The sequence below is a fragment of the Mya arenaria genome, chromosome 1 (genome assembly GCF_026914265.1).
Source record: "Mya arenaria isolate MELC-2E11 chromosome 1, ASM2691426v1".
NCBI lineage: Eukaryota > Metazoa > Mollusca > Bivalvia > Myida > Myidae > Mya > Mya arenaria.
Genome location: NC_069122.1, coordinates 56,477,415 through 56,490,298, shown reverse-complemented (window position 1 = coordinate 56,490,298; position 12,884 = coordinate 56,477,415). Strand labels below are relative to the sequence as shown.

The following is a 12,884-nucleotide window of genomic DNA, read 5'->3' as shown; positions in this document are numbered from 1 at the left end:
AGAGCTATGTAGTATTACGAATATGTTACGTGAAAGATCTTTACCATGGGACACTGATATGGTGCCTTCGTTATACATCCACATACTATAGATACGAATGTTGATGCTATGTAAAGAGAAACGCTTGTTTAACACGACAGAAATATGCACGGTACATTGCTCTATTTGTAAATAGAAATCCAGTGTATCAAGTACTTCATCTAAACAGTGATTTAACATAATAAACAAGATTTCGGCTAAACAAGCATCAAATTTCCATCTATTTATGAGTCTGCTACTTTTCATTGGCATATTCATGTACAAACAGTACTGGTATCACACAAAACAAAGTAGGTGTCAATATCGTTCCACACAAAACAATGTATGTGTCAAGATCAGTCCACACAAAACTATTAATGTGTCAAGATCGATCCACATAAAACAATGTATGTGTCAAGATCAGTCCACACAAAACAATGTATGTGTCAAGATCGGTCCACACAAAACCATGTATGTGTCAAGATCGGTCCACATAAAACCATGTTTGTGTCAAGATCGGTCCACATTAAACCATGTATGTGTCAAGATCGATCCACACAAAACACTGTATGTGTCAAGATCGGTCCACACAAAACCATGTATGTGTCAAGATCGGTCCACACAAAACCAAGTATGTGTCAAGATCGGTCCACACAAAACAATGTATGTGTCAAGATCGGTCCACACAAAACCATGTATGTGTCAAGATCGGTCCACACAAAACCATGTATGTGTCAAGATCGGTCCACACAAAACAATGTATGTGTCAAGATCGGTCGACACAAAACAATGTATGTGTCAAGATCGGTCCATTCAAAACAATGTTTGTGTCAAGATCAGTCCACACAAAACAATGCATGTGTCAAGATCAGTCCACACAAAACCATGTTTGTGTCAAGATCAGTCCACACAAAACAATGTATGTGTCAAGATCGGTCCACACAAAACAATGTATGTGTCAAGATCGGTCCACACAAAACCATGTATGTGTCAAGATCGGTCCACACAAAATAATGTATGTGTCAAGATCGGTCCACACAAAACAATGTATGTGTCAAGATCGGTCCATTCAAAACAATGTTTGTGTCAAGATCAGTCCACACAAAACAATGTATGTGTCAAGATCAGTCCACACAAAACCATGTTTGTGTCAAGATCAGTCCACACAAAACAATGTATGTGTCAAGATCGGTCCACACAAAACAATGTATGTGTCAAGATCGGTCCACACAAAACAATGCATGTGTCAGCATCGGTCCACACAAAACAATGTATGTGTCAAGATCGGTCCACACAAAACAATGTATGTGTCAAGATCGGTCCACACAAAACAATGTATGAGTCAGTATCGGTCCACACAAAACCATGTATGTGTCAAGATCAGTCCACACAAAACAATGTATGTGTCAAGATCAGTCCACACAAAACAATGTATGAGTCAGTATCGGTCCACACAAATCCATGTATGTGTCAAGATCAGTCCACACAAAACAATGTATGTGTCAAGATCAGTCCACACAAAACAATGTATGAGTCAGTATCGGTCCACACAAAACCATGTATGTGTCAAGATCAGTCCACACAAAACAATGTATGTGTCAGTATCGGTCCACACAAAACAATGTATGTGTCAAGATCGGCCCACACAAAACAATGTATGTGTCAAGATCGGTCCACACAAAACAATGTATGTGTCAGCATCGGTCCACACAAAACAATGTATGTGTCAGCATCGGTCCACACAAAACAATGTATGTGTCAAGATCAGTCCACACAAAACAATGTATGTGTCACTATCGGTCCACACAAAACAATGTATGTGTCAAGATCAGTCCACACAAAACAATGTTTGTGTCAAGATCGGTCCACACAAAACAATGTATGTGTCAAGATCGGTCCAAACAAAACAATGTATGTGTCAGTATCGGTCCACACAAAACAATGTATGTGTCAAGATCGGTCCACACAAAACAATGTATGTGTCAAGATCGGTCCACACAAAACAATGTATGTGTCAAGATCGGTCCATTCAAAACAATGTTTGTGTCAAGATCAGTCCACACAAAACAATGTATGTGTCAAGATCAGTCCACACAAAACCATGTATGTGTCAAGATCAGTCCTCACAAAACAATGTATGAGTCAGTATCGGTCCACACAAAACCATGTATGTGTCAAGATCAGTCCACACAAAACAATGTATGTGTCAAGATCAGTCCACACAAAACAATGTATGTGTCAGTATCGGTGTCAGTATCGGTCCACACAAAACAATGTATGTGTCAAGATCGGTCCACACAAAACCATGTATGTGTCAATATCAGTCCACACAAAACAATGTATGTGACAAGATCGGTCCATACAAAACAATGTAAGTGTCAAGATCAGTCCACACAAAACAATGTATGTGTCAGCATCGGTCCACACAAAACAATGTATGTGTCAAGATCGGTCCACACAAAACAATGTATGTGTCAAGATCGGTCCATTCAAAACAATGTTTGTGTCAAGATCAGTCCACACAAAACAATGTATGTGTCAAGATCAGTCCACACAAAACAATGTATGTGTCAAGAGCAGTCGACACAAAACAATGAATGTGTCAAGATCGGTCCACACAAAACAATGTATGTGTCAGCATCGGTCCACACAAAACAATGTATGTGTCAAGATCAGTGCACACAAAACAATGTATGTGTCAGGATCGGTCTTCGCAAAACAAAGTATGTGTCAAGTATGTGTCAAGATCGGTCCACACAAAACAATGTTTGTGTCAAGATCGGTCCACACGAAATAATGTCTGTGTCAAGATCGAACTTTCAATGCAGGATTTGATTTATCCCTTCAAAATGTGTACCTAGTGTTGACTACTTTATCTTATAACGTTTACTAAGCCTAAGGGGCACAAATCTTGATATACTACAGTATAATTTCACATTGTAGTTATTCACACTAAATGATATGTCATGTATATCTATTCTGTAGTATTGTATTTCACTTGATGCATAAACATGTTATCACTTCATTTGAAATCTTAATAATTGAATCCATTCCCCATAGTATATGTAGAATAATATATAGATTGCAAATTAATAAACTCTTCACTAAAGGTTGAACATGCACTATGTTTTAGGGTTATCAAAAATACCCTGTACGCCATGAAGTTTTAAGCCATACAAATTATAAGCAAAGAAATAATTGTATTCAACCTCTAGTGAAACTTTTTTTTCGAATAAAATATCATAACTATATAAACATCATACGGTACATTCAGCAAATGAATTTGCATATTGTAATCAGTAGAAATGTATGTTTTCACTTTTTAAGAAAGCTAGTGGGTCAAGACTTATTTCTAATATTTCGAATAAATATTAAACGAGAAAACAACATGCAATACTTTTGTAATAACTGTTGCCAGCACTAGGCCCCAATTTCTCGAGATTGTTCGGCACACTATTTCCATGTGAGTATAAAATGCATAATATTCTCCTTTAAGGAGTTCTGACACTTAAAGGTCATACTATTTCATATATCCATGATACATTATAATATTTATGGTTTTGTAAGATAAAAGTTAGTAACTTAATGGCTAATAAAATCAAATCATTAAACATCTTACTTAAAGACAGATAGTCTAGATCTACAAAACCGTATTCATTTTAATACATTAGGTTGTATTAATTATTTTATATCCGTACATAAATTATAAACTTTTTTTGTTTTAATCATTAAAGTCAAATGAATTCAACATGATAATGCATTAAAATTAATACGTTTTTTAAGCATCAATCTTTATGAATTTTGTGCCAGGTATGAAACTACCGGTAATTCAGTTGTCTACCACTGCAAACATGGTCTAAATACATCTGTTAAAGGCATTTTCTTAGCAGGAAAAGTAGTGCAATAGTTATTAATAAAATGGAATTTGACATCTGATTTATCATTACTTTTCTACCGATATTCTCTGAGAACAAAAAGACAGCATAGTCAGAACAATGCCATCAGTATGTTTTAAACAAAGGTAGCCTTGTTCACAATGTAAATCTATTATATTTATCAAATTAGGACCAACACATAACAAACACTATAGTATCTCTAAATTAAATACAGGCAATAACCAAAAAAATAGTTCCTGTGCTCAGTTTCAGCATGGATATATTCAGATATAATTTTAAAAGAATGAAAATCTCTGGGGTCGTATTCATAAAACATCTTAGTGAGAAACTTCAAAATTGTTGACAACGATCATTAAAAGTCCTTTCTAGTTCTTGTCAAATTTATTAAAACATATTTGTACTCATTTGTTATTACCACCATTTTTTACAAATAGATAACATTTTTGGTGTACAAATATATAGCTATTGTCATTGAATTCAAATGCGAAAAGGGCAATGTTAGTTGAAAAATAAACTCTTCATAGACTCTAGAGGTTTTATGAATACGTCCCATGGTGATTACAAGTGGATCGATGTTATTCTTAATCAGGAAGATCTGTGAACTTTAGCCCTACGCCAATGTATTTTCAAAGTTCAACCAAATTCAACAAACATACAGTCATAAGGGCAACAATGTACTTTACGTTGCATAAAAGGTAACATATCTTGTAACACCTTTACCATCCACGATGAAGATATAAATCAAGGATTAGGCATGGCTGCAAAATTTTACCAAAGCATTCGTTTTCCTGTGGGTTTTCCCAAATAATGTAAACTGCTGATACCATGTGACACTATTTATGGTTGGTATCAATTGAAAGATAATTGCTTGATGAATTTAAGTATGTAACATAAATAACCAAAGATATATTATACATAATATTATTTCATTTTGTATGTTTGCTCTTTTTTTACTTAAAACTTGGTATGAAATAATACTTTACTTTTGTCCATACTTTTCTGCGCATAAAATCTAGTCAATGATACCAAAATTATACTGGGTACTGTGTTTCAAACATTCACATATTTGTGTACCGAAAAACTAACACACTAAATATAATTTAGTTTGATAAATGATTGTTTGTTAGTGTATTTTCAAAGAATTAACTAAAAACTTCATTTTACAAAACAACTAGAAGCCAAGTTTCGTCAATATCTATCAATGCTAACTAAAGTTATTGGGCAGAAACCATTTTTCTATTTTTAGTAACAGTGACCTTGACCTTAGCCCCCCCTCCCCCCCCCTCAAAAGCAATCCCAAGCTAGCTCTTCCCATAAGCTACTTACACACCAAGTTTCATCAGTATATATCAATGCTAACTAAAGTTATTGAACAGAAACCAATGTTTGAAAACCGCCCGCCCGCCCAACGACAACCTCATTCTAATAACCTGGTATTCATTAAAAACCTGGTTAAAAATGGTTTATCTTGATTGTCTTAGGTATACATGTAATTTTCTTTAAAAAGTCTTAAAACTCATGAAAAAGAGAATATAACACAATTTATACCAACACAAAAATAGTGTGATGAGCTTGGTGATGCTATACTGGATTTAACAAAATCTGAGATAACGGGCCAGTTGAATCATAACACACTGAATCATTCCCATGAAATGTAACAAAGATAGATGCATGGCAGGGGCTTAGATACAAAACCTTAACCAAGCTGCAACAGGGATGGTGGCACTAGAAAGTATGAGCCCTCTTTAATTTTTAGCCCTTTTTAATTATTTGAATAGATAAGCTAAAACCCTAATCTGAGCCCATGCTATGATATTCCTATTACTCTTCAGAATACATTGTGTATTTCTGTATTGCCAGAGGTGTGTCTCAGACATCCAATCAAACATCAAGATTTCACCTCATTATTATTCATGAGAACGAGGTTTCTGCAGTGCTTTTGCCCAGGGTGTTCAATGGTTATATCTAGCCTTGGTACTGAGAATGAGCTTAAACAAGATTGTTTTCATTTTCACGTCTGTGAATTATGCATCCAAAATGAAAAGTAAATGCAGGAAAAATAACTACCTACAAATATAATAAGCTACAAAAGACCTCACAAATATTTCTATATAATAACCCAGAATTATAACTTTCTTAAGAAGTATAACAGTCATAATAGAACATAATTGTTGAGAAATACACTAACATATGCCATAATTTCATTTTTCTCATGTTTGATTTAAATGACATCTATAAACATAACATGAACAGTGGTTTATTCATGATTTATAAAAGAATATAGGTATAATATTCACTTCCTTAAATTAACATGAACACAAAACATATGATTGAATACTAATTAACCAATTAAATTAAAATTTTAAACACTAATTAACAATTCACATTTTTACACCAGGGCCCATTATCTTGGCAGTCCCGAGTCAGAATCCAAGTGTCTACATGACAAATTGTCATTGATATTGCTTTATTTTTACACAATCTGTGTGAATAATAGGGATACCTTCAAAATGGTTACGAATCAGAATTTTCACAATCTATTCTATGCTAAAAAGGAAGTTGGGTACAGTTATATAAAAAATACAATTTGAGAGGTTTAATTCAGACTAGAGGCTGGAGACTTCATGTGAACATGGGCCCTGATCAGAAATAAACTCTCATTTATGAAATCTTAACAACTACACACAGTCCTTGAATGTAATGTATGAATGTATCTATATTATGAAAGGGAAACACAGCATGAAGAGCATATGTTCTACAGTTAAAAGCATCTAGAGCACAAAACAATTCTTTATTCTTGTATTAATAAAATAACACAACCCTTTCTTTCAGATTATTCTCTGACCCTACACAAGAGGGCAATATCTCTCATTCTATTTCATATGACTTATATGCACATGTTTAACGGATATTTATATGTTGTCAAATATTCTATCCATATTTACAATTCATCCAATAGTATACAATGTCATAGGCAGAACAATGCCAACATAGCACAAAGTTTATCATTCTTAATTGAGAGCAATGTGTCCATTAAACTAGGTAGCAGACATAACTGTCAAACATATAACACAGCAATAATACTCTTAACAGCATATTTGAGTTGTCAAGGGCATGCAACTGTTGAACAAGTATCTTCTTTCTTAAGCTATTAACACATACACACAACGAAATTGTACATGTTTAGTATCCAATTAATTAGTTTAAGCACAGACCATTTTTCTGTCTACATAGTTGAATACTGCCTTAGTTCAATATAACATACATGACATTTGTACTGCTTCAGTGCACAAGATGTTACAACATCTGACACTACACTAAACAGCAAACAATGTTTGTCACTGAATATAATGATCATGTACAAGCATGTACAGCTTTAAATCAGTACATGGTGAGTGAAAACTGCCATACAGGCAGGTTATACGCACATCAGGGTTGTATTCATGAAGCATGTTGGTGTAAAAATTCAGCCTCTAGTGAAAATGTCCACTGTTTTTGACAATGTTCATATTAAATCCCCACCACTTTTCATTAAATGTATTCATATTAATTCACAATTAAGACCGAAGCCTTGCATGTGTTCATATCTTTACAAAACAGACATTGTTAGTTATCATAAAAATCAGCTTAGAAAATAGGACAATTTTCTTCAAAGTGAAAAATTCAACTTCAGATGCTTTATGAATGCAGCCGATAAGTATCTTGTATCAAACTTTTTTAAACACATATCTCTATCAGATGTTTTGACTACTTTTTTAATGTTGTACTTCTGTTTAGCAGCTTTCTTATGTCTTGAAACATCACAGGTTTCTCTACCAACTTTTAAACATAATAGTGAATATACATGTACACATTTCCCTCTAGCATTTTGGTATCTTCCATAACAAATATAATGCAAAGTACAAGTAAGATAAGTGCTTCAAATCATAAGTGTGCTAATGAAAGATTCAATAGGTTTCTGACATTTCTTCAAGAATATCCATAAATATATAAATATATATATACCCAATATTTCTCTGAGAAATTCTATAAAGTCAACAAGATTTAAAGTGATTTAACATCTGAAAAGTCTATCTTGTGATCTTGTGAACTTTTCCATTTCAAATCTGGAAACTATGAAGTTCCCAGCAAATGTCTTATCTTTATTCTGTGAAAAGTTATATACACTTCACAGATTTCCTGGAAAATCAAGCATATTTTGAACATCCTTTTCCGGACAGTTATCCCTTGCTCCATGTTCATATCGAGCATATGTTGATCACCCTGCATTAGACAGTTTATTTTTTGACTCAACGACACTCTTTCATCTACAACCCCCCTCTAAGAACTTCTATGCAACTCTTTTAACCAATCTACCTTAACTAACTATCCTGGAGCATGAGAATACCAGAAATGGACCATCCATTGATAACTCTCATCCACTGTCTAGAGTTCCTTTTACCACACCTTTCCTTCAATATACAATCACTTTGATCCGAGGATTCCTATGAACACTCTTAATGCTTTTACATGTGTCCAGGGTGAAGTATTCTGACATTATTTCTAAATCCCTGCGGCTTTTCTCCATCCTATGTCTATTTCAGAAATGGTAAAACTCTAATACTTCTTCACATGATGACCTGAGGGAAACAACTTCAAATTTCAGGAATGGAAACACACGTCAAAACGCTCATGTCAACCATCACCCTGAAAATAGAAAAATACAATATGATTTAAGACAATTATAATAGAAGGGTTTATATATCCCTCATAACATGTTTTTAAATTAGGTGTTATGAGGTTGTCTGAGCTTTAAGAAATGAGAAAATTGAAAAAAAAAATTAAAGCTGCACTCACACAGATTTAATGTTTTGACAACTTTTTTATTACTTGTCATGGAACAAGCCAATTTTTGCAAAAATCCATAGAAACCAGTTATATAAGACTGTTCATCAAAAATTAGATTGCAGATTTTTATATTTAAGTAAAAAAATTGATGTTTTATGCATTTGTCTTAAACCATAAAACTTTATTTTCGAACGGAAATATAAAAATCTACAATCTGATTTTTTGTCAGCAATTTTATATCATTGGTTTGCAGATATTTTCGCAAAAATTTGCACTTTTCAAAACAAGATATAAACAAGAGATGTTTGTCAAACATTATGCCCCCCCCCCCCTCTACCCCTGAGCGCCAGGTTGTCAGGATTATATGGACAATTGAATGAAATATGCATGGACCAAAATGACAGCTGATTTGTCACTGACATTGGATGCCGTTGAGGCAGTTTTAAGATTATGACCATTCAAAGTTTGAGGATAGAGTGTGTTATGAGTAAATTATGACCATGACCTTTGACTCTATGACCTCAAGGCGTGATCAGCTGGTCACCAAATATCTAAATGTCAAGTTTGAGGGCCATGGGTGCAGGCATTGACAAGTTATCACAGAGACAAGCTTTTTTCGTTCAAGGTCACTGTAACCTTGATCTTTGACCCGATGACCCCTTAAAGCATAAGGGCTTCAGGTCAGACACAACTCCAAGTCAAGTTTGAGGGCCATGGGTGCAGGCATTGTCGAATTATCTCTTGAAACATTTTCGCATTCAAGGTCACTGTGAACCTTTGACCCAATGACTCCTAAAATCAATAAGGGTCATCTCCTGGTCAGGCCCAACTTCCTTGTCAAGTTTGAGGGCCATGGGTGCAGGCATTGTGAGTTATCACTCGGACAACCTTATATCGTTCAAAGTCACTTTGACCTTGACCCTTGGCCAAATAACCCCTAAAATCAAAAGGGGCCATCTACTGGTCAGGCCCAACCTACAAGTCAAGTTTGATGGCCATGGGTGCAGGCATTGTCGAGTTATCACTCGGACAACCTTTTACCATTCAAGGTCACTTCGACCTTGATCTTTGACCTGATGACCCCCGAAAACAATAGGGGTCATCTACTGGTCAGGCCCAACCTCCAAGTCAAGTTTGAGGGCCATAGGTGCAGGCATTGTCGAGTTATCACATGGAAAATCTTTTACCATTCAAGGTCCCTGTGACCTTGACCTTTGGCCCGATGACCCCCAAAATCGATAGGGGTCAGCTACTGGTCAGGCCCAACCTCCAATTCAAGTTTGAGGGCCATGGGTGCAGGCATTGTCGAGTTATCACATGGAAAACCTTTTACCATTCAAGGTCACTGTGACCTTGACCTTTGGCCCGATGACCCCCCAAAACAATAGGGGCCATCTACTGGTCAGGCCCAAACTCCAAGTCAATTATGAGGGCCATGGGTGCAGGCATTGTTGAGTTACCACTCGGACCTTTTACCATTCAAGGTCACTGTGACCTTGACCTTTGGCATGATGACCCAAAAAAACAATAGGGGTCATCTACTGGTCAGGCCCAACTTCAATATTAAGTTTGATGACCAAAGGTCTAGGCATTGTAGAGTTATCACTCGGACAAGTTTTAAAATTATTTTACCATTAAAGGTCACTGTGTCCTAGACCTTTGACCCGATGAGCCCTTAAATCAATAGGGGTCATCTACTTGTCAGGCCCAATCTTCATTTCAAGTTTGATGACCATACGTCCAGGAATTGTTGAGTTATCACTCGGACAAGCTTTGGTCTACCGACGGACTGACGAACGGACCGACCGACTGGTATGTGCAAAGCAATATACCCCTCTTCTTCGAAGGGGGGCATAAAAGTTGTATAAATAGTAAAACTGTGAGAGTGCAGCTTTAATTCAATATTCATCATTATATTGTCATGCTGTGTTTTTAATCAGGAAAGCTCAAGTGGAAATGTAGAGTATTTCTAAAGAACACTTACTGTGGCTTACATGTATTTTTTATACTAATCTATCCTTAAATATGATGGTGAATATGGCTATCTAGAGATATTAATGGCAGAAGATTTGGTCTGTTTTCTGGGAAGAAATCTGTACTAGTGTCTTTTTTGAGAGGCCAAGAGTACCCATTTCCATGTCGACCTAATTTTCAGAACTTGAAGTAAATAGAGACTTTGAGAAAAATTGAGTTTATTTTTTAGTTTTGTTCTAAAGCCAAAGGGTTTTTTGTTGGCATCAGCATCAGTCTCCACTAATCAGCCCAAGGTATAAATGAAGAAAACCAATGTATACTCATATACACCTGCACGCAACATTATATAACAAGAGGCACATCAGTGCCTGTGCTCCACTGGCCAAAAGGTTCAAGCAAAGACCACCTAACGAACATTTTCGTCAAGTTTCATAGAAATACAATCATCAATTTTTGAGGAGAAGTTATTTAAAAAAAAAATTTACTTTAATAGCTCTGGCTGCCATGTTGTGCAGTGGACCGAAATGATTTGGGCAATTTGAGTAAAGGAGCACCAAACAAACATTTCTGTCAAGTTTTATCGAAAAAAGGTCATTGGTTTCGACGACAAGTCGTATAAAGTTTTTTTTATTTTTTAGCTCTGGCAGCCATGGTGTGCAGTGGACTGGAACCATTTAACAAATTTTGGTTAATGACCACCCAAGGAACATTTCTGTCAAGTTTCGACCACCCAAGGAACATTTCTGTCAAGTTTCATCAAAATCTGATCATCGGTTAACATTTAATCTGAATAGATTATGAAGCAAATATCTAACCTGAACAAGAACTGACGAGATAGAATCGACTTGGTGTTTCACTTACACTTTTCGGCCATTTAAGTTACTAAAAATAGCTGTTTCATAAACTTTCAGAATGTCACTTAAAACGAAAATTAATGTTCAGTCTATATATACTTTCCTATGTATAAATGTAAGGTTTTTAAATTGATCTTTTTGTGAGAACTTTATGCTTATATGTTTACTCATAAATTATTATTGTTTAAAAATTATTTAAAGATGCTATACGTGAAAAATTAAGACATTATTTTTTTTTCTATTAAAGGGAGGATTTTCAGTAGTAAAATGTAATCAAAGCTATTAAAGCATGGCATTTCTTTTCTAACCATGTTGATATTATTACAGTCTATTCAAGCAAGATGCCTTTTGTTTTTACATAGTACCCATAGGTTCTGAAAAACAAGGAGCACTATTCCTGACAGAAGGATGTCACTCCCTATCACTGCATGAGCATCATAATAAAGAAATGTTTACTCAAACTGCAAGCTGCTCAATTGAAATAGGTATTTACCTCAAGCATACAGTTTTATAATGTGGCAAAATAGTCGGACTACTAGATTGTCATTCGGACTAGTAAAATATGCCATTATGCTAGTCCAACTGGCTAGTAGGTTAAAATGTTTTTCGTGAAGACTGCGGACGAGAAGTCCTTAAAGGTTTTTCTATTTTTAACTCTCGCAGCCATGTTGTGCAGCGGACCGGAACCATTTGGGCAATTTTGGTTAAAGGGCATCCCGATGAACATTTATGTAAAGTTTCATCAAAATCTGATAATCGGTTTCTGAGAAGATGTAGTTTAACGTTTTTTTCTATTCTTAGCTCTGGTGCCCATGTTGTGCAGCAGACCAGAACTGTTCGGGCTATTTTGGTTAAGGACTACCCAAGTAACATTTCTGTCAAGGTTTTTCTATTTTTACCTCTAGGGGCCATCTTGTGCAGTGGACCGAAACCATTGAAGCAAATTTGATAAAGGACCATCCAAGGAACATTTCTGTTAAGTTTCATCAAAATCTGATCATCGGTTTCTGAGAAGATGTTCTTTAAAGGTTTTTCTATTTTTTTTGCCCTGGCAGCCATGTTGTGCAGCGGACCGGAACCATTTGAGCAATTTTGGTTAAGGACCACCCAAGGAACAATTCTGTCAAGTTTCATCAAAATCTGCCTATCCGTTTCAGAGGAGATGTCGTTTAAAGATTTTGCTATTTTTAGCTGTGGCGGCCATATTGTGCAATAAACCAGAACCATTTGAGCAATTTTAATAAAGGACCACCCAAGGAACATTACTGTCAAGTTTCATCAAAATCTGCCGAACCGTTTCAGAGGAAATGTCGTT

The 12,884-nt window shown here is 35.5% G+C and overlaps 1 protein-coding gene across 1 annotated transcript in view; it reads right to left on the bottom strand.

Moving 5' to 3' along the window:
* Positions 1 to 5,329: 5,329 nt before the first annotated feature.
* LOC128234782 (RNA-binding protein 33-like) overlaps positions 5,330 to 12,884 on the bottom strand; it is a 32,259-nt gene continuing 24,704 nt past the window's right edge. The window contains exon 18 of the mRNA XM_052949303.1: positions 5,330 to 8,600. Within this exon, the coding sequence (XP_052805263.1) occupies positions 8,549 to 8,600 (52 nt within the window). The 3' untranslated portion in view covers positions 5,330 to 8,548. The remainder of the gene's footprint in view (positions 8,601 to 12,884) is intronic.